This window comes from Megalops cyprinoides, chromosome 11 (assembly GCF_013368585.1).
Source record: "Megalops cyprinoides isolate fMegCyp1 chromosome 11, fMegCyp1.pri, whole genome shotgun sequence".
Taxonomy (NCBI): Eukaryota; Metazoa; Chordata; class Actinopteri; order Elopiformes; family Megalopidae; genus Megalops; species Megalops cyprinoides.
Window position 1 is genome coordinate 23,117,655 of NC_050593.1, and position 23,832 is coordinate 23,141,486.

The 23,832-nt window shown below is 38.1% G+C and overlaps 1 protein-coding gene across 1 annotated transcript; it reads right to left on the reverse strand.

The window, feature by feature from the left end:
- Positions 1-167: 167 nt before the first annotated feature.
- pibf1 (progesterone immunomodulatory binding factor 1) lies at positions 168-23,228 on the reverse strand. The gene is made up of 17 exons (XM_036541098.1): positions 22,872-23,228; positions 22,333-22,433; positions 21,914-22,112; positions 21,600-21,719; positions 21,055-21,188; positions 20,643-20,751; positions 20,278-20,459; positions 19,521-19,646; positions 18,975-19,073; positions 11,338-11,503; positions 10,518-10,668; positions 10,064-10,154; positions 9,828-9,930; positions 6,391-6,521; positions 5,670-5,754; positions 617-790; positions 168-241 (listed from the first exon to the last, which is right to left on the reverse strand). Exons 1-17 carry the CDS (start codon positions 23,121-23,123, stop codon positions 188-190), a joined length of 2,277 nt encoding a protein of 758 aa, XP_036396991.1. The 5' UTR covers positions 23,124-23,228; the 3' UTR covers positions 168-187.
- Positions 23,229-23,832: the final 604 nt, after the last annotated feature.

Sequence of the window (23,832 nt, forward strand, 5' to 3'; positions counted from 1 at the left end):
GTTTTTATGCGGTCTACTTTGACCACACAAACTGCCAATTAAAGTACAAAATGCAAAAGATACATTGTATATAATGGCGTTGTATATACTGCGATTACAATTACAAAAGAAATCCATTTCAGTGCAGAAACAATTTTACACTTCACAAAATCATTACAAAAATGTTTAATAAATTATCGTCCATTTGTCATTTGGTCTGATGCTTAAATTTCTTATACCATTCAGGAACTTCTTTATTTGTCTGAAAAAGAGAGGGGGTGGGGGTGGGCAATGAAAAGACAATTAAATTAGAGGGATTCCCTCACATATTTCACAGATATTTTCCAGCTACCCCAACAAAATGTTTGATTCCATACATATCAAACCGCTTAACGTAATTTTTAACAACTGTCGTTCCTACTCCTATTACTGTTGACATCCAGCTACTGCAGAAAACATTTGGATCTCAATGCCTGGTCAACACTTGTCCACAGTTTCAGCTATCAAAAGTGGAACACTACAACTCCCTATCTTTATATCTAATTTTATTATATAATGCATACCTTTGGACCAGTTTTTTATTTAATAGTTTTTAAAAATAAACCAAAAATTCACTGTAGAGAGGCCAAGGACTCACAAACACAGTGGGCTTTGGTTTGGGACCTTCATCTTCCTCTTCTGTGCCCCTGGTATTGCTTTTGGGTGTGTAAACTGCAGTTCTACTGGTAGCTTCAAGGTGTGGTGGAGGTAAGATGTCACTGCGCTGCCTTGAGTGCATGCTTATAAGAATCTGTTTCATCACAGACAGTTCCTGGAAAGCGGAGATAACACAAGACAGCTCAACCTTTCCTTTCCATAACTACTGCACCACAGATCGCACCCCCCAATCCAAATGATCATGATCCTACCATCACTACTGGGGGATGTAACAGATATGTCATAGTCAGGGTCACACTGATTTACATGGAACACTTTCCTTTTCCCATCCTTATTCTTACCCTTATCAATCTATATCTCACTGAGTCTCGCATTCAAGATATCAAGGTACTATCCTACCCTGCCTGATGTACATGGACATGGTGTACATGAAGGAATTGTGAGAAAATGTTACATGTAATGTATTCAGTGTGTCTCACCAATTGCTTTGAGACTGTCTATAGTTTTCTTAAGCAAGACTTGGCCATACCAGGAACTTAAACATAAGGCCTAAGTTTTATCACAACCAATTATGGATGTGCTTGATTTTTCTGAATCAGGTCAAACAAGTCCAAAACAGGTCCCCCAGTTTCAGTTCTGAGAGCTTTCCTCATTTCCTGCTAAGCACAAACTGCACAGACTTTATGAAAACGTCACAGTAGGATAGGGTTCTCTGAATTCAGAAATGGCACAAAGAACACTAATAAAAATGTTACCTTCATTCTTCCTCTGCAAAAATCTTAAAGTTAAATGTATCAATAAATATATTTTAATTTGTACAAGCCATATGTTCAGTCTTACTAAAGGCATTTCAACATTAAGCTCTGTTTTATCTCAAAGTTACATGACAGTACAACTCATTTTACTCAGAGGAACATCATCTTGTGCCTTGCTCTCATCTTAACAAGGTAAGGAAGTGTTGCTGCCATTGTCCTTATGTTGCTCTCAAGCTGTCTGGATCACCAGTGGATGTCCACATGGATTGAGAACTTTGTTGCTAACCTTACTGTACTTCAAGCTGGTGACGTACACTGACGTGTAGGTCTACTTTACTTCAAAAATCTACAGCTCGACTTTTTGGAATTTATTCCTGCTGATGGAATATCTACATATTCAAGGCTTTTAAATGCAAGAATGTAGGCCAATGCTGCTCAGTTGTGTTAATATCTTCATCTCAAGTTTGACACCTGCTCTTAGAGGCACAAGTCCTTGTGTTCATTAACACAATCCTGTACTACGGGCTGCAAAACTGAATGCAAAATAATAAAGTAGTATGCTGTTTTTTTGTATGTTAGTTCTTGTAGCACCATACAGTTTTTTAAAATAAACTGTAAATTAGAGAACTGAATAAGATACCACTGATTAAACATATTTTGTATTTTGTAATGTAGCTACTTCTCATGTAGTGGAGTAATTCCTCAGCATGTGTGAGCATCCTCAGTGTAAATTCAGTTGCTGCTTCAGTGGTTTGAGTCTAGGCCCCGGGTCATTTAATATTTCTATTTATCACCCTCGGCCATATGTGCTGGCATGTAAAAAAGCTCAACTGCAGAGCAGCTGTCTGCGCGGATTGCATACTTTATGCCAGCATGCCACTGGAAGTTGTGAAGTCGGCAAAGACGATGCCAGAGGGAAACATTGAGGGAATGTCGAGATGAAAATAGCTCACTACATTATAAGTGTGTTATCAGCTACCATTTCATTCATATAAAGTGTACTGCAATTTTATAATAGAAACAAACTACAGGCAGAGTAGAACAGTCCATTTTTAGCTTTGCAGATCCTCTGCCATTTTAAAATGATTTATTTTGGAATATGGTCACCTAAGCTGCCACAATTTGATCCATTTAGTCTGAATCCTTCTTCACAAAAATAAAGGTACAAGAAACAGTTACGAGTGGCCAGTCAGGAGTGCTACAGTGAAAAGTCTTTATTGCTAGTGAATATTCACTTTTCATGTTCTGATGGACAACCTCTAGGTACCTTCAAATATCCCTTCATCACCAGCAACTACTAGCTAGCTAGAACAGCTAATACAACAAATACAGTAGATACTGACAAGCTCAGAAGAGTGACATAGATTATTGGAGTTGTCTCTCCTAAGACATTTCCATTTCCAGCGAAGACGACTTTGCTGGTGGTTCAATAAAAAGATTTATAGATTCGTGCGCATATTTCTTCTCAATCCTTTATTTATAGCATGGTCAAAACCACCGGACACAAAGGAAGTCAGTGTTTGGGCTTTCTAGCCTTTGTCAAGATGTATAGAAATGGAGCACAAAGACACAATAGAGAACAAAGACACTGGACATCTTGCAGCAACGTTTATGTTTTTTCTGTACTGTAATGTTCTGTTCTTGCCTGTTCCATTCAAACTGAGCTCACATTTAATGCCACTTGAATGATAAGCCTTGGGTTTTCTTGCCCAAACAGGGACGTTGGGCAACAGAAAATCATGGTCTGTGCATGATGGCAGTAGTCCTATGGCTACAGTACCTGCATTTAAGAAATATACAAGGAAAAATAAATTGTATGTGTTGAATGGCTTTGCTTCACTAATACCATTCTCAGATCTCTCTTTTCACCATCCCCCTATGTACAGATAGCCAGTGACTCCTTCGGTTCAAAGAGACTAAATTCATCCATAATTATGCAAAATCTGGTCTTATTTTACCAGCTGTACTTTCATCTTAGATATTCAAGAGGTGAAATTTCACCAAGTTATTTTTACATACTAACAATATGGTGTAAGAAACACATCATTATATTAAGCTTTCACCTGCTCCTTGATTAACATCAGAAATGTAAAACAGTCTGTTTTTGATTGTTCAGAGCAATAATAAATACCTGGAATCACTAGATAAGAAAAAAACCCTCAAATTTCTATAAATGTGAATACAGCATAATCTATGCAGTAAACCGTAATGCTGGTCAATTGAAGAAAATGTGCCTTCTAAAAATATGAAAATTACAACACACACACACACGCACGCACACATGCCCACACACACGTGCACACACACACGTGCATATACACACATACACACACACACACACACACAAATTTAAACAAATAAAACTCCATGGAAAAAACCCACTAAAATCAGTTCTATGAACTTAAAACCCCTACTTAATGAAAAGCAGCACTATATCCTCTGTATTACTGCTGCCACAAAACATAACCATGGAAACATCCCAATCTGAAGAACCGGTTTTTCCTGTCAATGATATACTGATCCTGGAGTTTATATGGAAATTTGGGAATTGTTTAAGAATTTCAATATTTCCAGTTTCTTTTTGCTCTCTACATTTTGGCTCTCATGAAATGAAAATCCAACCATTAGTTTGGTAAGGATTCAGATTTAATTCCTATCTTATGCTTACCAAGAAAAATAGAGCAGCATGCTGTCTTTACTGTGGCACAATACACATTTAAGCCACTGATAAACCTTCAGAAAACACGGAATGTGACAGAAAGAGGGATTAATAACTTGCATAATTCTATAAAGTGTAACTTGTTCAAACAAAGAAACACTGGTATGAGCACATGTGTTTGCACAACAGGAGAAACGTGACGTATGGACAAAGCCAATAGCACAAAACCACCCACAACTACATATGGCCAGGTCTTGGGAAACCTCCCTTTGAACAAGTCATAGAACTGTTCAAATGAAAGCACGTTTCATAACATTCATAAAGAAACTAAATTGCACCTCCCACTGCCAACGAAATTTTAAGAGTTCTCTGGTTCACACCTAGAACAATCTTTTGTTTGACTAATACAGGATCGTTGAAGAAAAATACCTGTCAACCTACACCTGAGCCATAGATCCACATCTCATTGTTACAAAGCTGATACACATATTCCCAAATCGTCTATGTCTATGCCGGAATGCATTACAATAGAGGTAAAACATGGTCCAAAACCTGTCATCACAAAAATACAATTCTTTGTACTTGATCGGATTTTTAACTTTATGAGGAAGTCTGTTATATCAGATTTTTTTTCTTCATATCTGTATGTATTTTTCTTAAGCCTTGCATTTCCAAATAAAAAGAATAAAATTTGAAAAACTGCAATTTTGACTTCACTCGTGGTTTCATGTTGTTTGTCTTGAGTATTTAGGGTTGCAGGTTAACAATATAAAAATTTAACTTGTGTACATCTGAAGACCAGAAAAACTTCTTGATCATTCGTAACATTATGTCCCTGGTATACGCACATTTACTTTGCTTATTACAGGAAAGAGGAAATGTATTGACTTTATGTTGAAGACAAGAGGCAACCTCATCTCTGGTGAGCTAATCTGTATTTCTGGGGAAAGGACTATCAATCACTGTTCTCTCGATGTGATCAATTTACCATCATTCAAATTTCACCACCTTCTTACATTCAACAGAACGAAAGACTAGGTCGATGTTGACAAAAAAGAATGAACATTTTGTACCATTTAAGACTCTAGACTGATTCTGTACATTCTGCATTTTTGACAAAATATTAAAACACGTACTGAATCCATAACAGTGGAAACTGCATTTTTAAATACTTCGTTTTGTCTGTATTTTGTGAGGTATTTTAAGTCTGAATAAAATATGGTGTATTTCACACAAGAGATTTTTAAAACTTTGAGCTGACTTTCCAAAACCGGACAAAAAGGCATGTGGAACTGTTCAATAATAAAATAAAACTCTGGTGTTTTGATGGACATACCAAGCATTTCTTAATCTACTATGAAATGACCTCTGACTTGGTGTATGCTTTGTAGGTCAAGCTAAACGTCCTCCCCGTGCTTCATTTGCAAATGTTTATTCACGTCTTTCAGAAAAGTCTGAAAATGTTCATATTCAAGGGCAAGGGGATATTTATCTTAATCTGTCCCATAAGCCCTAAAGAGTAGGTAACACTTTATAGTAAAAAAGCAGAGTTTGGGGGGAAAAGGCAGTTCACAGAGCTAACTGTCCCCAGTGGAGTAGTGTGAGAGATTAAAGAGTACCTCTCGATGATTAAGAAGTCTCTCAAGATCAGAAGCCATGTTGTTCTTCACCTGCTGCAGAGCTGCATTCTCTTTTTTCAATGTTCTAGAAAAAAAACAGTGACATCATCATCTTTTCCTGTTTATCTGACTAACGCTGGGCAATAGGCCTTCACAATAAGTAAAAACAGAAATTTGTGAAACTAAAACATATATTATTGTCAAATGGTGCACATTACTATTGTGAAATGTAAATTATGTTTTGTAAGAGCAGATGCTGACTGACTCTGAGGCTGACTGAGCCCTGTACAAAGCTGCTGTGCAAGTCGTCATTGCAAGTCGCAGGTGTGCCGATAGGCAATTTTAAATAAATCCCAGTTCTTGTCCTGTCATGAACTGTCCCAGTGGCCCCATCCCAAGAGTTTTTAAAAGGTGATTTAATTTTATTTTTCTGGGAAACTGGTTTCTACCCTCAGGATGACTAAGGAAGCAGGCTGCAAGAGAAAACTTGTGAAGAAACTTTGCATACTAGAGATAAAGTATGCAAGACAATTGCTGAGCGATCATTTCTGTGTTATTCTTAGTGTGTGTGTGTGTGTGTGAGTTTATGCTTGTGTGTATGTGCATGTTTTAAAGTTTGTTTTATTTTACTGAGTCACTGAAACTACATCAGCAGTGTGTAGTCTTTGCCCTCACCCCATGTGGAAAATTAACACAAAGAGGTATGAATGTTGAGTAGTACCTGACATCCTCCTCAAGCTGGGAGACCTGCTTTTTCAGCGACATGATCTGACTGTCTCGTTGGCGAACTGTCTCTATGAGATAGCTATAGGGCTGCTGGGCTTGCTGTAGGAGCCTATTGGCATCTTCCAGCTGAAAAAGAGCAATTATATTAATCAAATAATCAACATTCTCATCTTTCTATATTTAAGGCTGATACTAAATCACAATGACATAAGTTCTGCAGTTGATCCCATAGATCCAGATGCACAATTGCAAGCTAACACCCATTTAATATGACGAATGTAGCAGTGTTACTAATCTCTACCTGGCCCTGTGTCGTGTTCTGTGTTGAATGTCCTGAAACATTTAAAGTCTCATTGAATTTTCACAAACATATCACAATTGTACCATGTGGAAGTTAGTTGAAAGAAAACGGAGAAACTGAATGAGATAAAGTTATAATGATAACACTTTTGTCTTTGTTGGCAGCTGCTATCCTACTCAAACTCTAGCTGAGTATGACAGCTAGGTAGGCTGGCAGCAATATCACAAAATTATAATTTGTGTGACCATAAATTTGTGTGAAATATCTTTAAATATGATTGAGAGAATCAAAGGTTTATAATTCATCAGCTACACAAATGTTGGCATGGAATGTTTGCTGTCCATCAAGCTACAGGTTAGCAGGGCACACCCCATACCTATACAGAAATGAGAGTTAAGCCCTTTTTGGGTGCCCTACAGAAATAACAACAACAACCAAGAGATCTGACTCCTTACAAATATTTACTTCTACACCATCTTAAGTTCAGATGCAATTTCATACAGCCACACAATAAATGGCAAACTTGGACCATTTTGTACATTCTCCTCCATCTTAATTTTCCCCACTGTATCACAACATTCCAGTACCACTGATAACTATTGCACTATTAGGCTGTCCAGTCTAGATAGCCTCAATTTCTTCATATTCTGCCTACAGTTAGACCTGTCCATTGCATCAAGCTAATTAATTTTCAGTTTACTGAATTTATGTCCAATTGAAAACAGCATTTTCAGTGAAGCAGAAATTAAGCTGCACTGATATGCATATGAACATGATAAAGGATTGGGTTTTGAAAGAAAATAATGTAGATGCGCAGTGCCTTTACTGGTCACTAGTGTTACGGTGCATTCTATGGCTGCATCCAAATCCAAGTGAGCGAGGGATGTGCAAGTGAACAAGACATACTTCATGCAATGTCACATAACTACAGGCCTGAAAATAAAGGGGTAGGGTGTTTCCTGGGAGTGCATTTGGGACATACTCTGCACCCAGCCTTATGGCTCGTGACAGGTCAGAAGCAGCTCAAAAAACATACACTCTACACAAAACCATGGAGGAAGTGGTGGCATCTAGAAATGTCACCACCAAAACCAACAGAAGAGGGTGACTTCTGGAAATCACAGAAGTCATAAAACACAAACCTGAAAGTGGGTCTTAACATTACCCATTTTTAAAAATCGTGTCCTCTCTTGCACTGATCTTACCCTTTACTGACAAGTACTGTTTGGAAACTGAAGAACTGCATGAGGGGAACATTAAATTAATCTGCAGGAAGTAATATTATGCAAACAATTGCTCAATATTATTGAAGAAGCAAAACATTACTTTAAGATGAAATTCCAGCTCCCATTAATTTTTCAATGAATGTTACAAATGTTTGTAACTGAGGTGAGTGGGCTAGCCACTCATTGTAGAAAAGGAAGGTAACTTATAAATCTGGGTTTGTTGCAAATAAGACTTACGACTGGAGTGAAACTTTTCTGTGCTGACCGTGAACACAAATGTACACCATAGTGTGTCAGGCTAAAGGAATCCTAGGATATGCAACCAACATGACCGGTCCATATGCAAATCAACAATCTGCAACAATCCTACTCAACTACAACAAATGTTGACATCTCTTTCAGTGTGCAAAAAGGCCAAGTTACTTTCATGTAAATGTATATTCACATGTCAATACATACACATCTGCAAAAAGAGCTCTGCCACTCTTAAGTTTTGATATCAGTATGTTTCCAACTTGCAACTACACTTGTAACTTGTACACATTACTTCAAACACACCAAAGAGACACCATTTATAAAGCATGCTTTCCAAAGTTTCCAGTAACTTGGCCCTGTGATATATCATTTTAGTATATGAAAAGAATTTGCACTGATCAAATACAAAAGGGAAAACTGTTCTATACATAACATATATTCTATGAATTCAATACCTTTCCATTTTTTTGTAGATGTGTCTTGTAAAAATGCAATGAAACAATAGCCAAGACACGTGTTTTCTCATTTATAGAGAACATGCATGAATGAAAATTTCCTGATTTGTCATTTAAAAAGTAAGCCTACATGCCTACTCCAGTTTGGCAAGATTTGGCCACACTGAGCCATAAAGTCCTGGCCAGGACCAATCTGTATCTGTGAGTTATCAGCTACAAAAACCACAGCCACACTGAGGTTCAGCTGTAGCCAAGTTTGTTCATATCTTTTGTAATTAACAGTCATAAGACAGAAAGAGACATTTAGCATTGCACAAAACATAACAATTACTGCCAGGGTGGTGTTCAGAGGACTACAATGCCTAGGTGCAGCTCTGTAATTCATCTGACTTGTGCAAAAGCCTTGCATGGCTGGTTGAAGCGACAGCCGTCTGAGAGAGTGCTGCCGGAATTTCAGCAGAAAAGAAAACATCAGTTCCTCCCTCTATCGCAGAGAGCTGGGCCATCAATCACATCCAACGGCCGAGGAAGTTGTTTGCTCTTGGTGTGAACCACCATTGGGATCATTAACAAAGTTTATTATTGACATCCGAATGGTTGAGACGACTTCCCTTTCATGCTTTATCCGCCCCCACCTTCTCTTCAAAAGGCATAATGATGGCACACACGTGTGCCAACATGTGAGCAGTGTGAACAATTAGAAAGCACGCTAGCCAGGTTACAGAACACATTTGTGTTTTGAGGGCTTTTCTGAAGCACTGAGCATGACGGCCACAGTTTGTAATCATTTTAACGCTGCTGAAAGACAGACAGTTTCATTTTAAATGTGTGCACGTATTTGATTTAAATCATTTCAAGTTGTAATTATGGCTTCCCTCCACCAGAAGCTGCTTTAGCGTTGTGGTTTGCAAAGTAATGATTTGATCATGCAAAAAGAAACGTGAGGTTTGGATTGTGGTGCACCTCTCACCCCCTCCCTGCACAATCATCAAATTACATCATTAGCAGCTCTGATGGTAATAGCACTGGTGATAATATGCTAGTATTTGAAAATAGGACCTGACTATCCTTGGTCTTATTTGGTTATGATCTTATCTCAGGCATATGAGTGTACCTGCACAAAGTACATGCTCAGACTTGCTGCGGTTTATCCTCTTATAACATACGCTTTAACATCCTCTGTTGGGAGCAATACCTCGCTGGAGATCTGTTCAGTGTGAGCAGTCTGTCTCTCCAGGTCTCTTCTTAGCAGAGTATTCTGTTTCTCCAGCTGAAGTAATCTTCTTGCAAGGTGAACACTGCAAACAAATAAACAGCAACTCAGCTTCCACTGGTCTTAACAAAAAATTGAGAAAACACAGACATCCCTGCAAAAAATACTTTGCCTACATTACACTGATGTTTCCAATAGTCTATGAGGCAAGTCCTTACCTTTGCTTTAAGCGTCTTTTGGCTGTTGTAGGCACATTGGCACCATACCCATATGAAAAGAGAACTCTTTCTGCCTCATCCTCATTCTCCACTGTGTAAAGGGACATAAAGGGAAATCACTTTAAAAAGCTCTGAAAGATCATAAAAAACTGCCAGTGACATGCATCAAATACAAAAGTGAAAAATGGTTTGTTTAAAAATGATCCATTCGCTACATGGCCTTCTCATGGGTTCCCTGAACTATAAAATTTTGTAGTACAACAATGGTTAATCTGCTATCATATCACATGACCAGCTGGGCCACAAAACCAAGGGCTTTAGACCAACAAGCAGGGAATCATGGATTCAAATCCCTGTCAGAGAGGTGCCGCCATAGAAACACTTGGGATTGTTCATGAAAACATGATAGCATCAACCAAATGAGTAACAAGTTTCCATTACACACGTAACATACTTTCAGCTGCTTGCATGGTGACATCATCAAGCTCCTGCTCTAGCTTTTCATAGGTTTCTAGACGAGACTGGCGCTCAGAGTTCTGTGCCTCCAGTTCTGTTATCCGCTTCTCTGATGACGTCTGAAGACTATAAAACTCCTTTGTCAAGACCTGTTGAGGAAAAGGCAGTCAGTAAAAAAAATTGACTCATAATTGGTACAGTTTGTTCTTTTCCCTCATTCTCATTAAAAATATTAAAAAAAGGAAAGGCAGGAAATGTATTAATACAAATCTACTAAGCATCTACCAGGTTTGGAGGACTTATTTCTACCACTCTCACCTGTCTTTTATTAACAGAAGAGATTCTGAGGATTTATTACTAGAATCTGAACTGTGCCTTTGTTTTCACAAAAGGACACAGGAAATACACGTTTACGTCCACATAACTACACGATGTGTATATATTTCATTGGGTTTTAATTGACTTTTGATGCATATAAGCACAAAACAATATTTGCAAAAGTAAGCCCTATTTGGGTCACCTAAACAGATAAAATGTGGTTTCTATATTTAAATGTGAGCTGTATTTCGGAAAGAAACATTGAAAGCTTCAGAGAATATACATCTACAGCTACTAAAAGAAGCTTTGTACAAATGTCAATAACTTGGATTGGAATCTATGAAATTCAAATTAGAGGTTTGGGGTGCACATGCAAATCTTTCTTATAAACAGAAGATAAAATACCAGTACTTGCAAGTCTTCAGGGCAAGACATTGTATTTTTTGAAAGAAATCAAGTTTGACTTCACAGGGAATTTGTTTCCAACACAAGCAACTTGCCTCCAGTTTTTTCTGCTGCTTCTCACATTCTATCTGGCACTGGCTGAGATTCTTGGCCGTTTCCTCTTGCACCATCTGAGCACGCTCCACTTCAAAGGATTTCAGTTTCACTTGATTGAGCAACTCAGCCACCCTGCTGTCTGTCCCAAGCTGAAGCTGTCTAAACCTGGAACGACAAGCCAGCGAGCAGCATGCTTTTTTCAACAACTGACAGCCTGTAGGGTAAATGTGACTTTTAAGGCCACCTAAATTAGTTAAGTTTGTTTCTTTGATAATCTTGTAACAACAGAGCCTGGAAAAACTGAAAGGTGAAAAATCATTCATGGCAACCGTACATAATTTGAACAAATAACAAATGTAAAGGTGTTTTTTAACAAATAGGTGGTACTGGGAAAAAGCAACACATTTACATTTGAATCCATACATATTGCACATGAGCACAATTATTTTTCCTGTGAGGCAGTACTTCATGAATATTTCATACATCTAGGTCTTCATATGAACTGCTGCTCTGATGATTATTTGCACTATTGCAAGACAACAGGAGTCATTGATTAGTATGGCACACTTTCAAATAACTGGAATAATTTCAAGATGGCAAATACTGGACCTCAAACAAAAGAAAATCACAGAAACATTGGTCAGCTTGGAATAAAAAAAATTGTGTGAAACACAGTTATCCTGGCACCAGAACTCAACAAGTAAACAGGATCACACATGAAACATACCATGCATGCACTGACTCGGTAATGGACACCTGCTTGATAGTCATGACTATGGCTGAAAGTTGCTGAGGGGCAAAAAGAGACCAGTGTCCTCTGACACTCAAGTTCCATTTTTCTGTACATGATTTGTGCAAGGATGTAGAACTGTAGCTGCCCTCCATGTACTGGTATGTATAAACTAATGACAGCAGCTGAGAAACCTCATCAGCTAGCTCGCTACGTTTATTCTTAGCTTCAATTGATTGCTAACGTAATGTTTCCACCAACAACTGCACCAACTTATTTTTATTTTTTATTCTTTCCCCCCTTCATGGTACCCTGTTTTGGTATGGCCAATTGTACATTAGGCTTGTTTCACAGTGGCAGCCTTTCCAATCATCCTCTGATTCACTTACACACAACTAACCGCTATTTTTCACAGAACAAATCACTTAGTGCATGACTGCATGGTGAGTGGTCACTGAAAGATAGGTGCTACTCCAGTGATGTCATCCAAGAAATTTGGAGGTGTGTGACGAATCGCAAGGTGCCTGAGAGCACTTGAAACAAGGAATCCCTGGCTGGCCTACCTACCCCTATCCCCACTGGAATGAAGCTAATTTGTTCCAGGTCACTGTTGGCAGGTAACAGGGCCGGTTTCGAACCCAGGCCGTATGGCTCAGCTTGCATTCAAAATGAGTGCTTTGCCAATTGAGTCATTTGAGGCTTATTTTTTTAGAGTATATGATCGCGTTATTGATAATGGAAAAAATTATTATAATGACCTTGTTCCCATATGATTATCGGTGAATACGACGGCTTTATAGAAAAAAAGGTATAAATCTAATCTGTGACCAGTTGATTAACTAACAAACAAATTTGCCGGGGGTTGTACGTGGAAGAGACTAAGTTTGACCATTTATAAAGCAGTGCATTTTTTTAGGGACAAAGAAATACACAATGTCTACACAATGACAAATGCCTTACATTTGTCACTAGATGGGCAGCAAGCCTTTTATTTCAACCAATAGCATATTCTAATTGATATCCGTTACATATTAATCTTTGAAAATGCTGTAGTTGAATCCCAAATTTAAACTGAATGTTATTTGTTATATGAATTATATATGTACCTATCGTATTATGGAAATCATTAATCAAAATTGTACTTCAGGTAAAACACAAAATGGGAATGTAGTTGCCTATAGTTTGGTGAGACAGCTGAGATATGATTTATTTTAATCGTGTTCTATTCTGTTCAGGCAATATTATGAGAATTAATTTAGTTTAAAAAGTATATGCAAGTATTTCAGATTTTACATTAATAAATTGTCTACAATAAAATACAGGTCATCTTTTGTGTAACAAATTACAACATAACAATACTACATAATAACCTGACACTATTATTTCTTAGCACATCTGAGAGTCGACTTGTAATGCCAATCAGTGACACAGGGGCCTTGGGGGAATTGCCTATCCCATGCAGTACTAGTACAGCTTAAGTTTCAGATTTCAACATGCCAAAACACCTAAATGGAAGCCCTAATCCAACACAGGACTGATACAGCTTTGTTTCACACTGAAATATTCTAATACCATGAAGCTATATAAATGTGAAATTACCATTTTAACAACATGTTTATGGGGTTGCGAAGTGAAGTCAATAATTTACATTTTATTGTAACTTTACAGTCTAGCACATTCAAAATAAATACACCAGACCTGCACAGAAAAATCAGCATAGTAATTTGCATGTTCAGTTTGTAAATGAATATAAAGGGCTTGCCATGTTATATCAATCTTTGTTCATTCCTGATATCAAAGATATATTCTTAATTCCACCAACCTTCCTAACAACTCTCCCTGCGTAATAGCTAATAATACGTTCTGTTTCTTTACTAGATACCTCTGTAACAACTTTAACCAACTATGATCAAACACTAAATCCTGACCCCGACTTGGTTTAGCGGTGACACCATCAAACATGTATTTTTTCCTTTGTTTTCCCAAAATAGAGCAGAGCAAGCAATTCCTTAAATCTTTGAACATCTCAGCTGCAAGGGAGCATCTGTCATTTTTGGCTCACAATCTCGCTCTTATGTGAATGCGAACAATCTCTTTCCCCAGCATAAAAACTCGGAGCATGCTCAACAACTGCACCGAGGATCTGTAAGAATGTCAGGCATGCGCTTACAGCAACATGGCACCACTCTTCTCTGACATGGGCAAATAAGGCATGCAAAGCAGAGATGAAGCAATTTAATACTGCTGCTATACTGGATCGTTTTTGTAATTGACTGTCAATTCTGTTATTGCCTACTGGTCAAAGAAATGAAGCCTCTGTTTAGTCTGACTGCAATGCAATTTGTTCTCAACTTTCAGTAATGAAAGCTAATTATTTTAGTTAATTTCAGCTACTGCTTAACTCATGATAGTTTGTACAAATGAATACGACAAATGCTTAGATAAGTTTGAAATGCTTTAATAACTACCGGCCACAAACTCAATGTGTGCATTTTGAAATTAAACCAAAAATATCTGTAAACATACAGCTTATAAATAAGCTAAAATAACATAAATGCTGATAAAATGTGCTTAAACCGGTTGGAGAACTCTTGCCTAAAACATTCTTTCAGTGGATTTATGCTGCCGATGAGGTATCTGACATTATTACCCACGTATTCTATTACATTTATTTCTATCAATGAAGCGATCAAAATAATTTAATAAACAGAAATAACTGTGTTATATTGAGGAAAATACAGTACAGAAGATGCCTTCAACCACTGCCAGCTTGTTATCAATAATTTTATTCTTATAGCTATTTTACCTTTTTGTTTTAAAACACAGTAACCTTTTCTGACTTGGAAACAACTGCAATATACAAAACAAAACAAAAAGGAATTAGGCAAACACAATAAATCTTAGGCAATTGTCCAAACAGACTTTGGCCTTCACGTCACAATATGATACAGAGAAAAGAAAGGGGGTAAGATTAAATAAATATGTAAAGGATTACTGTACAGGGTGACGCCTCACAGTGCAGAATCCTGTAGTTCCTACATGCTAGCAGCAAGCACTCAGACACATATGGTTAGTTGTACATGCATCTCAGATCATCAAGCCTGCTAACCTGGCAACATTCCATCTAACCTGCACCACTTAATTAAGCAAAATTAAGGTATGTTTCACCCACTCACAAAAAATTTGCATAGTTAAAATTAGAAGCTACTCTTATGATTATGCAGCACATGGAAGCACATACCAGTGGTTTCAAAGTGACAAAGGCAGAACGGTGTTCAAGTGAAAGAAGAAAAATTATACTAACGACAATCCAATACAAACATGACACACAATAACAGGCCTGTGTCTGCCCCACCAAGAATTTTATGTCTTTTCCATGATAGCAATTTATCTTCTACCCATTTCCACTGGTAACAGTATTTAGCTGTATTACGAATCTTACCATTCCTTCGCTTCAAAATGTTATTTGGTTCTATTCAAACGGGAAAGCAATTCCAGCAAATGTTAAACAATATAAGTCATTATGAACTAAATATTATCACCGGTGTTATGTAGGGTTTATGCAGATTTACAGTACATTTAATGAACAAAAAATGGAGGGGCGGGTGGTCCCAACATGGGTTGATGGATTACAGATAAATAAAATTATGTAGTGTAATAAACAATTTCATTTACATATCTAAAATGAAAAATACAATTCAGAAGCATTTCACCTGCATAAGTCAGAAGAATCCACACAGAACAGGTCTGTACTGTATTAAAATACAAGATATGTGGTGAGAAATGACATGATTTGTGAAGGGATGGAACTAAATGTCACTGGCATTAAGTCAGAGCGTTATTACACAACTATTAAAAGTGATATTTCAAGTTTGCAGGCACAAGACATTTACACTCGCCCTGGGAAAACCTGCGAACTTACAGAGTTGCGTGCCAAGTTTTCGCTTAAAAGACAGACAGTCACTTCAAATAATTATAGGTACTGATATTAATTACTCAGTCATGGGCACACAGAGTCCATTGAAAATGTGACATTCAAGATAACTGTGCTCCAGAAAATCAGCAGGTGTTAAAGTAACACATAACACCGACAATAAGTGACAGCAAGCAGCTTTTATAACCATATTTGAAGGTTAGGATACTAAAATTGTCTGCACCGTACGTTTCAAAGAAATGCAATCCAGAGGCATTACCACAGGCACTTACACAATGAGAATTATGACTGACTGCATGACCACCCATTTTTTACCAATGACACATCATTTCAATACGAAAGAACATGAAATTCATACACACCCACGAAACAGTGAAATGACAACCTGCGTAACGCGCTTTTAAAGATTACTCAACAGAAGCCTGTTCAGCTGGTACCCTGTCATACTGAGCAAGTATAATACATTACCAGTAAAATCGTTTTCAATGGGCATGGTAAATGCATACATGACATGACAACAGTTCTTTGGATACAGTATATATAGCCTATAGAAACCACAATGGAACACCACACCTGAAATGTACTGTGGTAACAGTCATATGACACACAGTAAGTTTAATCATAAATCAACTTGGAAAATTAATTGTGTACATGACATTCTGTGTGACTGCTTTTATGACAACTGCGGTTAAAGACAATACCTGTATTTAACATTATATGCAGACAGTACTGAGTATTATGTGTGCATAACAGTAGATAAAATCAAATCTGGGATGGCAGGTATGTCATCCAGACAAGTTATGGGTTGGAAGGTGGCATGCTGCTTTACCTATACAGGACTGAGAAAGGCCATTTTGGTCCTTCCTGCAGAAACAATCACAATGACTTTGCGGTCTGAGCCCTTTCAAACATTCACTACTGCCATATCTAACTTCATTTCAGCATGCAGTATTTGGATTATCTAGCTGCATCATCTGAAACACTCTTTCTGTTATATCTGATATCTATTCCACAGCGTCTGTGAAACATCAACATTTCACAACCAACCACTCATTTTGCCTGTATGGACTCTTTGACACAACTAAAACCTGCATACTTACACTGATGTGGACCTCTTCAACACATGAGTTTTCTGTAGAACCTTCTAGCTCAGACAGGGTGCATTTCAACTCATGTGATGTACACACACCCAAATTTCAGATGCTGATTGACTTACTGAGGACTTACTGAGGACTTATTGATTGTTACTGAGGGCCAGCAGTGTGGCGTAGAGTTAAGGAACACAGCTCAAAACACAAAAATTACTCGTTTAATTTCCAGGTGGGCCACTGCTGTTGTGCCCTTGGGCAAAGTACTTAAACTAATAACCCAAACTGCCTCAGTAATATTTAACTGTAGATATTAATAATGTGAAAAATATGTGCTATGTAAGAGGTTTAAGAGCATCTGCTGAGCAAAATGTAATGTAATATTCATATTATATGTAACAACTCAGGTATGCACCCACTACCTGCTAGGTAACACATTTTCTTCAGATGGCAAATTGGGTAATGAAGTTGAATGAGAGAATTAAGGAAACACTGGCCAGCATTCATTCAACAGTGCCTTTGTAGAGGTGTGAGGTAATGTGGCGTATATTGTTGTATGTGGTAACATATTGAGAAAATACTGAGTGTCAGACATGTTTTTACATGAGTATGCGTGAGTAATTTGCCATTTTGTGCCATAAAACTTCCTTTTGTTGTAATATAAAACTAAAGTTACACTTGGCAGAATCCATACCTCTGACTCTGCAAAGACATCTGGCCTCTTGCCAGGTAAACAAGTTAAATGCCTGTTTCAAGATGAAAAGACGGCTTCTTTTTATAGAGATGAAAGGCTAAACGTTGGTTAAAAAAAAATCATGAAAATTATGTAGCCTCAATAAAATCAAATAATTTCTTCCTTGTCACACACCAATAATCCATGACCTATCATTCAAATCCAACCATAACTTTAGTTGTCCTGTTCAAACACAGCCACTCAAGGGAACCACATAATTATTCATGTACAGTACCAGTCAAAAGTTTGGACTCAACTTTGTTCTTTACTTTTACTATTTTCCACATTTTAGAATATTAGTAAAGACAACAAACTAAAACACAAACGGAGTCATGCAGTGATAATTTTTTTGGAAAGAAATTCATACATAGGCATCAACTTCACTATTGGTACAGTATTTGTCTAAGAAACAAATCAAAGTATTTAAGCATAAGTCTTTAGATAAAGATGTCTTTGAATGCATGTTCCCATTATTTTAATCAGGTGTGTCCAAACGTTTGACTGGTTAGACCAGCGTTTCCCAAACCTCTCCCGGAGGACCACTTGTCCTGCATGTCTGCATGTTTTAGATCTCTCCCTGCTCCAACACAGCTGATTCAAATGATCAACTCGTTATGAACTCCTGAAGCTGGTTAATAACAAACTGGTCGTTTAAATCAGCTGCGTTGGAGCAGTGAGCGGACTAAAACATGCAGGACAACGGGTTCTCCAGGAGAGGTTTGGGAAACACTGGGTTAGACATATGTATGTGTCCACCCATGTCTATATCTCCATATAAAAAATGCATATAATACATTACACAAATATGCATGACTGTGTGACTGGGTATTTATTGTAAAGTCATTTCCTACTGACACAGTCATATAGTGTCAGATCAAATATACTAGATCACACTATTGAAAGGGCACCACCTTGAGGCCATCATGCACATCTGCACTTTGCACATACAGAAAGATTTGCAGTGTAGTTACCTTTTCGACTGCTCAGACAGCCCCCCTGGTGTCTTGGGACACATGTACAACTTCACAGTTCACTACAATGAACAACTCACCTGTGCAGGTTGAGCTTCCATTTTTTCGGAAGCCAACAGGTGCTTATTCAATGAGACTGAAGGCACAGTACAAAGCAGATGCAAACCAAAGCAGACTTACTGTTCTAAGAGTTGGTCATATTTTTCTAGGGCGTCCTTCTCAGCTGTGACAGCTCTTTCTTTTTCCAAAACTGCGTTGTCTCTTGCTTCCCGCAGGTTTCTAAACCATAATAGTTACATCACAACATTAACAGAAAACATAACCACAGCAAGTAAAATTTAGAAAATGTATTTCCTTCAATCATTCTTTCAACCTTTCAATTCACTTCTCTGTTCAGCAGATAAAACTTTATTAACATAATGTCTCCTACTGTCAACCTGAGAAGAAGGTGTATGCTTTCAGTAACGTATGCCCTTAGTGGATATTATTAGAACTCCTCCTGACTGATCAAAAAATTCAGTTAACTGTTAACCTGTGACATAAATGGTTCTCCTCTTTACAGAAACCTCCTGGTAAATATTATTCATTGAAATGAATGTGCAGTGTGTCAAAGTATTGGTTATTTCTAGCCCATAGCCAAACATGACAACCATCAGCATTTCATCTGTAAGGAGTCACATTACACAATCTGCATTAATATACAAAATTCATAGCAATTATGCATACCTGTTTTCACGTTCATACATCTCCTTTGATGTTCTCTGAAGATTCTCAATTTCATGATTTGTTTTCTGTCGTATTCGCTCCAGTTCGTCGTGAAGCTTGTTTTCATATTCAGTCTTATAATGATCTCTGTTAAAAATCAAAGTTAATCTGTTGTAACTTAACTACTTTTCAATTAGACTCATCTTAAGGATATTCATCTGCCTTTAAACTCATTAAAAATTTTGAACAGCATTCATCTGACAAGCTGTGCATTTAAAGGTTTGTACCAGCAATTATAAACCATAAATTGTAAGACTATATAGAGACTTCTTGTTTGGTGACTGTGTTAATTATGGATTTCCTAAGCACTACACAAAAACAATAATTTGTTGTGGGTACCTAGAAGCTTTCTCTGCAAACTTACCAGTAGTAGTGACTTTTCTGTTTCATTTCACATTGACACAATGTTATCTAATATTTCTGGAAAATAGTCAACACATATTTAAATCCAAGAGAAGGTTTTGCTGGAGACACCAAGCCACTGGCTTTTACTCAATTATAAATGCTTGTTTAATGCTGTGTTGGCGTGTTTAATTTTTCTTTGAATTGCTCTTTAGTTTTCTAATAGAACCATCCGAGGTAAAGTGATTTGCAGGGGCATTGTCCCATGGTCTGAATCTGTAATTCCCCCTTTGTGGATAATAAAATGTACCTTGTTTATCTCATATTATACGTCCTTGGAGATTAGGCTGTCTGACATTCTCGCTGCATACAGTACCTTGATACCACATATTTCTCATAGGCCTCCTCCCTTGCCTTCTTGGTGTCCTCCAGCTGGACCTGCAGTCTCTCCAGGCGGTCCACCTCATGGGCACAGCGGACACTCAGCTCCATGTTCTGACGATTCAGATACTCTTTGTCTTTCTGTAGCAAAGTAACTGTCTGCTGCAGAGTGGCCACCTGAACTCAGACAGAGACAAAGCCAAACTTATTAGTACCACAAGAGGTAGGAACTTGCTCCAGATATACTCTTATACTGTTTAAGACACAGCCAAGTAATCTGCTGCAGAACTGTGCAATATGCATACAGTAGTGAAATGTAAAGTGCATTTCTATCAGAATCCTTTAACTGTTCTAGATTACCTCTTTGCTCAGATCATTCCTCTCCTTAGTTTGAGCAGTATGTGTGACGTCAAGCATGTCCAGCCGCCTTCTCAAATCACCGATTTCTGTCTCAAAAGCATCTCTTTCACTGGGTAAGTAAAAGATCACACATACTTACAATTGCCACAAGCCTGTGTGCCTCACAATCCATTTTCACAGATGCAAACAGGTGGACTGTTTGTTCAAAAAAAAGGACTTGTCTCTAAATACTGGATTAGAAATAATTTGCCTGCTACATGGCTTCATTTCAGAGTCTGGCACCATAGAAAAGCCCTTGTTTTGACCCAGCACTGTTCCTAGTTTTTGTGCACTGCCAGACCTACCTACGCTATAACCATCCTATGTCCTACTACAGTCCCATCGTGCCATGCTGAACGGCCGCCTATCTCACCGTTTCACTTTGTCATAGTTTTCCCGCTTGTAGTCCCCCTCTTGTATGAGCTGTTTTACATCTGCCAGCTCCAGTGTAAGACGCTGGCTTCTGATTTCTAGCTCAGAACGCATTCTCCTTTCATCTTCATAGCTCTTGAAAAAGGAGAAAAGCAACATTTTTACACATTACTAGGTGGAATGTAAGGTGACAGCCCTTAATAGCAAACTACTCCACATATCTAAGGTAAATTTTCCAGTTCAATACATCCCTATAACAAAGTTAGGAAACCCTTTAAGTGATGGTTTTAAGCACAAAAATAATACAGGGAGTGTTAATAATAGAGTGTTATTAAAGGTTATGCTAATAATAAAGAGTGTTAGATACAGGCAAAAACCAGAACTGTTCATTCTGGTTTTATAATTATTGATTTAAAGTATTTTTGTCCATTTATTATGCACAAAATACCAATATCAGTGCCTTATGTTTTGTATTGGACAACCATGGATAGAGTAACCATCGGTATCTGTATGTAGATCAAGCTTTTGCACTGTCGTCAACCATACCTCCATCAGGGACTTTATCTGACTTCTGTGACTGTCGAGATCCTCTGACAGGCTGACCTTTTTCAACTGAAGTTCCTTCACCTGTTCCCTCAAGGGATTTACCGCTTCATAGAATCGCACCTAAATCCCCCATGAAAAACAAAACAAAAACATTTAGGACCTCTCAGAGAGAAAGTTGTGCTGTGAAGATACCCACCTAGAATTTGGACATAAAATCCTGTGAAGTGAGATGCACAAGCCCATCTACTACCACTGATGTGACAGTCACCGTCAGTCTTAATACTTACTCTGTCATCTTTACCAACAATACTCACAGATACATATTCTGGGATGGAGAGCTTTTCCTCGGGTAGGTCCTTGAGTTCAAAGTATTTCTCCTCGGTCAGTTCCAGATCTCTCAGACTGCGCCGTATGTCACCTGCTTTTTCACAGAGCTGCCTGTTGGTCTCTTCCAGCTGCTTCTGCCTCAACAGAATGGTGTCCATTTCCTGTTTCCTGAAAGCCTGCTGCTTCCTATTGGACAAAGAACAGTGGTATTCAACAATGGCTGAATTCTGTTAATGAATTCAACTTGGAGTGGAAATCCTTTTGAGGTTTAAGAGAATTTCACAAGTGTACACTTGTGAAAGAAATGATTTACATGTGAAACCTTGACCTGACTAGCCATCCATTCAGGAGAGAGAGTCTGCCAACACCCCCCCCCCCCCCCCAACCCCCACTACAGTGCACTCACCTGTTCTCATCCTGTTGCAGTTTAAGTTGGCTGTCAAGACGCAAGGCCAGCAGCTGCTTCTGATGAAGAGCTTCGTTGAGTCGCTCCTCCAACTCTTCAGTCTGTTGAAGACATTTGCAGAATATCTACCACTTCCTGACAAGGTGACTGGCTTAAAACAGTATATCTTACATATAGAAAAACAAATGGGCCCACCTAATACAAGCCTACCTTTTTTAAAAATACCTTAAATTATTGATGAAGATGCAATCTTCGTGGAAAGCTGTCTGAGCTTCTTGTATGTCCATTTCAAATTACATAATGTCATGAAATTCAATGCACTGCTGAATGATGTTATTTTGGTATCACTCTTTCAGTATATGTATCTCCGTATTATTTATTTATATTGTGATATATGTAGTTGTGTAGCTGCTGTTTGGCCTGTATATCAGTTTGACATATATCCTTTACCTTTAAAAAGGTATATTTTTAAAAAGTTGTCCCCCGTTTTTAAAACTCAGATATTTCCATTTCATGCAAATCGTTGCAAAGCTGCTCACCTTAGTCAGATGGTCCACCTTAAGGTTGTCAATGATGAGATTTTTCTGTGACAGCTCTATCTTTAACAGCTGGAGATTGTGAAGCAACTCTTTTCTCTCAATTAGCTGTCTGGTGATCTTCTGCGCCCCATCTCTCTCGTCGGAAGATGAAATGTCCTCGGTGGGAACTGTGGTTTCTAAACTAAAGTCTTCGGACTCCTCTAATGAGCTGGAAATGTTCACCTTTGCGTCTTTGTGTTTTTTGGGAGGCATTTTAAGAAACTTTACACCTGACTAAACAAATGCCTCCTGAAAAATAACGTTCATCAAGCTATCTATGACAGTAAGATAGCAACGAACTATCTGTCAAGTATATCAGTATTATTATCCTGCCTAGCATCAATTAGCACTTTCATGAACAACACTGAAAATGAGAGCTGACTCGCTAGCTAATTGACCAAAGCATTTTGAAATGAAGTACTTAGCTGGCTAGCATTAACAGTTCAGTTGCCATTCAAAACAAGGTTGACACAGCTTGAGAGGGCAGCATTCAGATTTCCTTGCCAGCCAAAGTTTGCTATACGCTACAAGTTAGCTAGCTGGCCAGCTAAACCTGAATGCTGAAATTGCTAAATGATTTGTACCGTATATGTGCAAATGGCAAGTCAACTAGTTTGCTCGCTAGCTTGCCAAATTGTTGCCCCTGCTCTTTTCAATGATCCCGCTCAGTGAAGCCGCCTGACGCTTGCAGCTAACAACAAGTGGGCAAATCCAACGGGCGACGTGAGATACAATATGCGAGTTCGTTTAGGTTGGATCTGCGCAGATCAACTGATCTACATCTAGTGTGGATTCCGTGGTATTGTGTCCCAGGTTAGTTGACGTACGACTAAATTTGTAATAGATCTGCGCAGATACAATCGAACAAATACGATAAATACTCGTGTTCGCAAGGCGATTCTTTACATTACACGAATGCCGT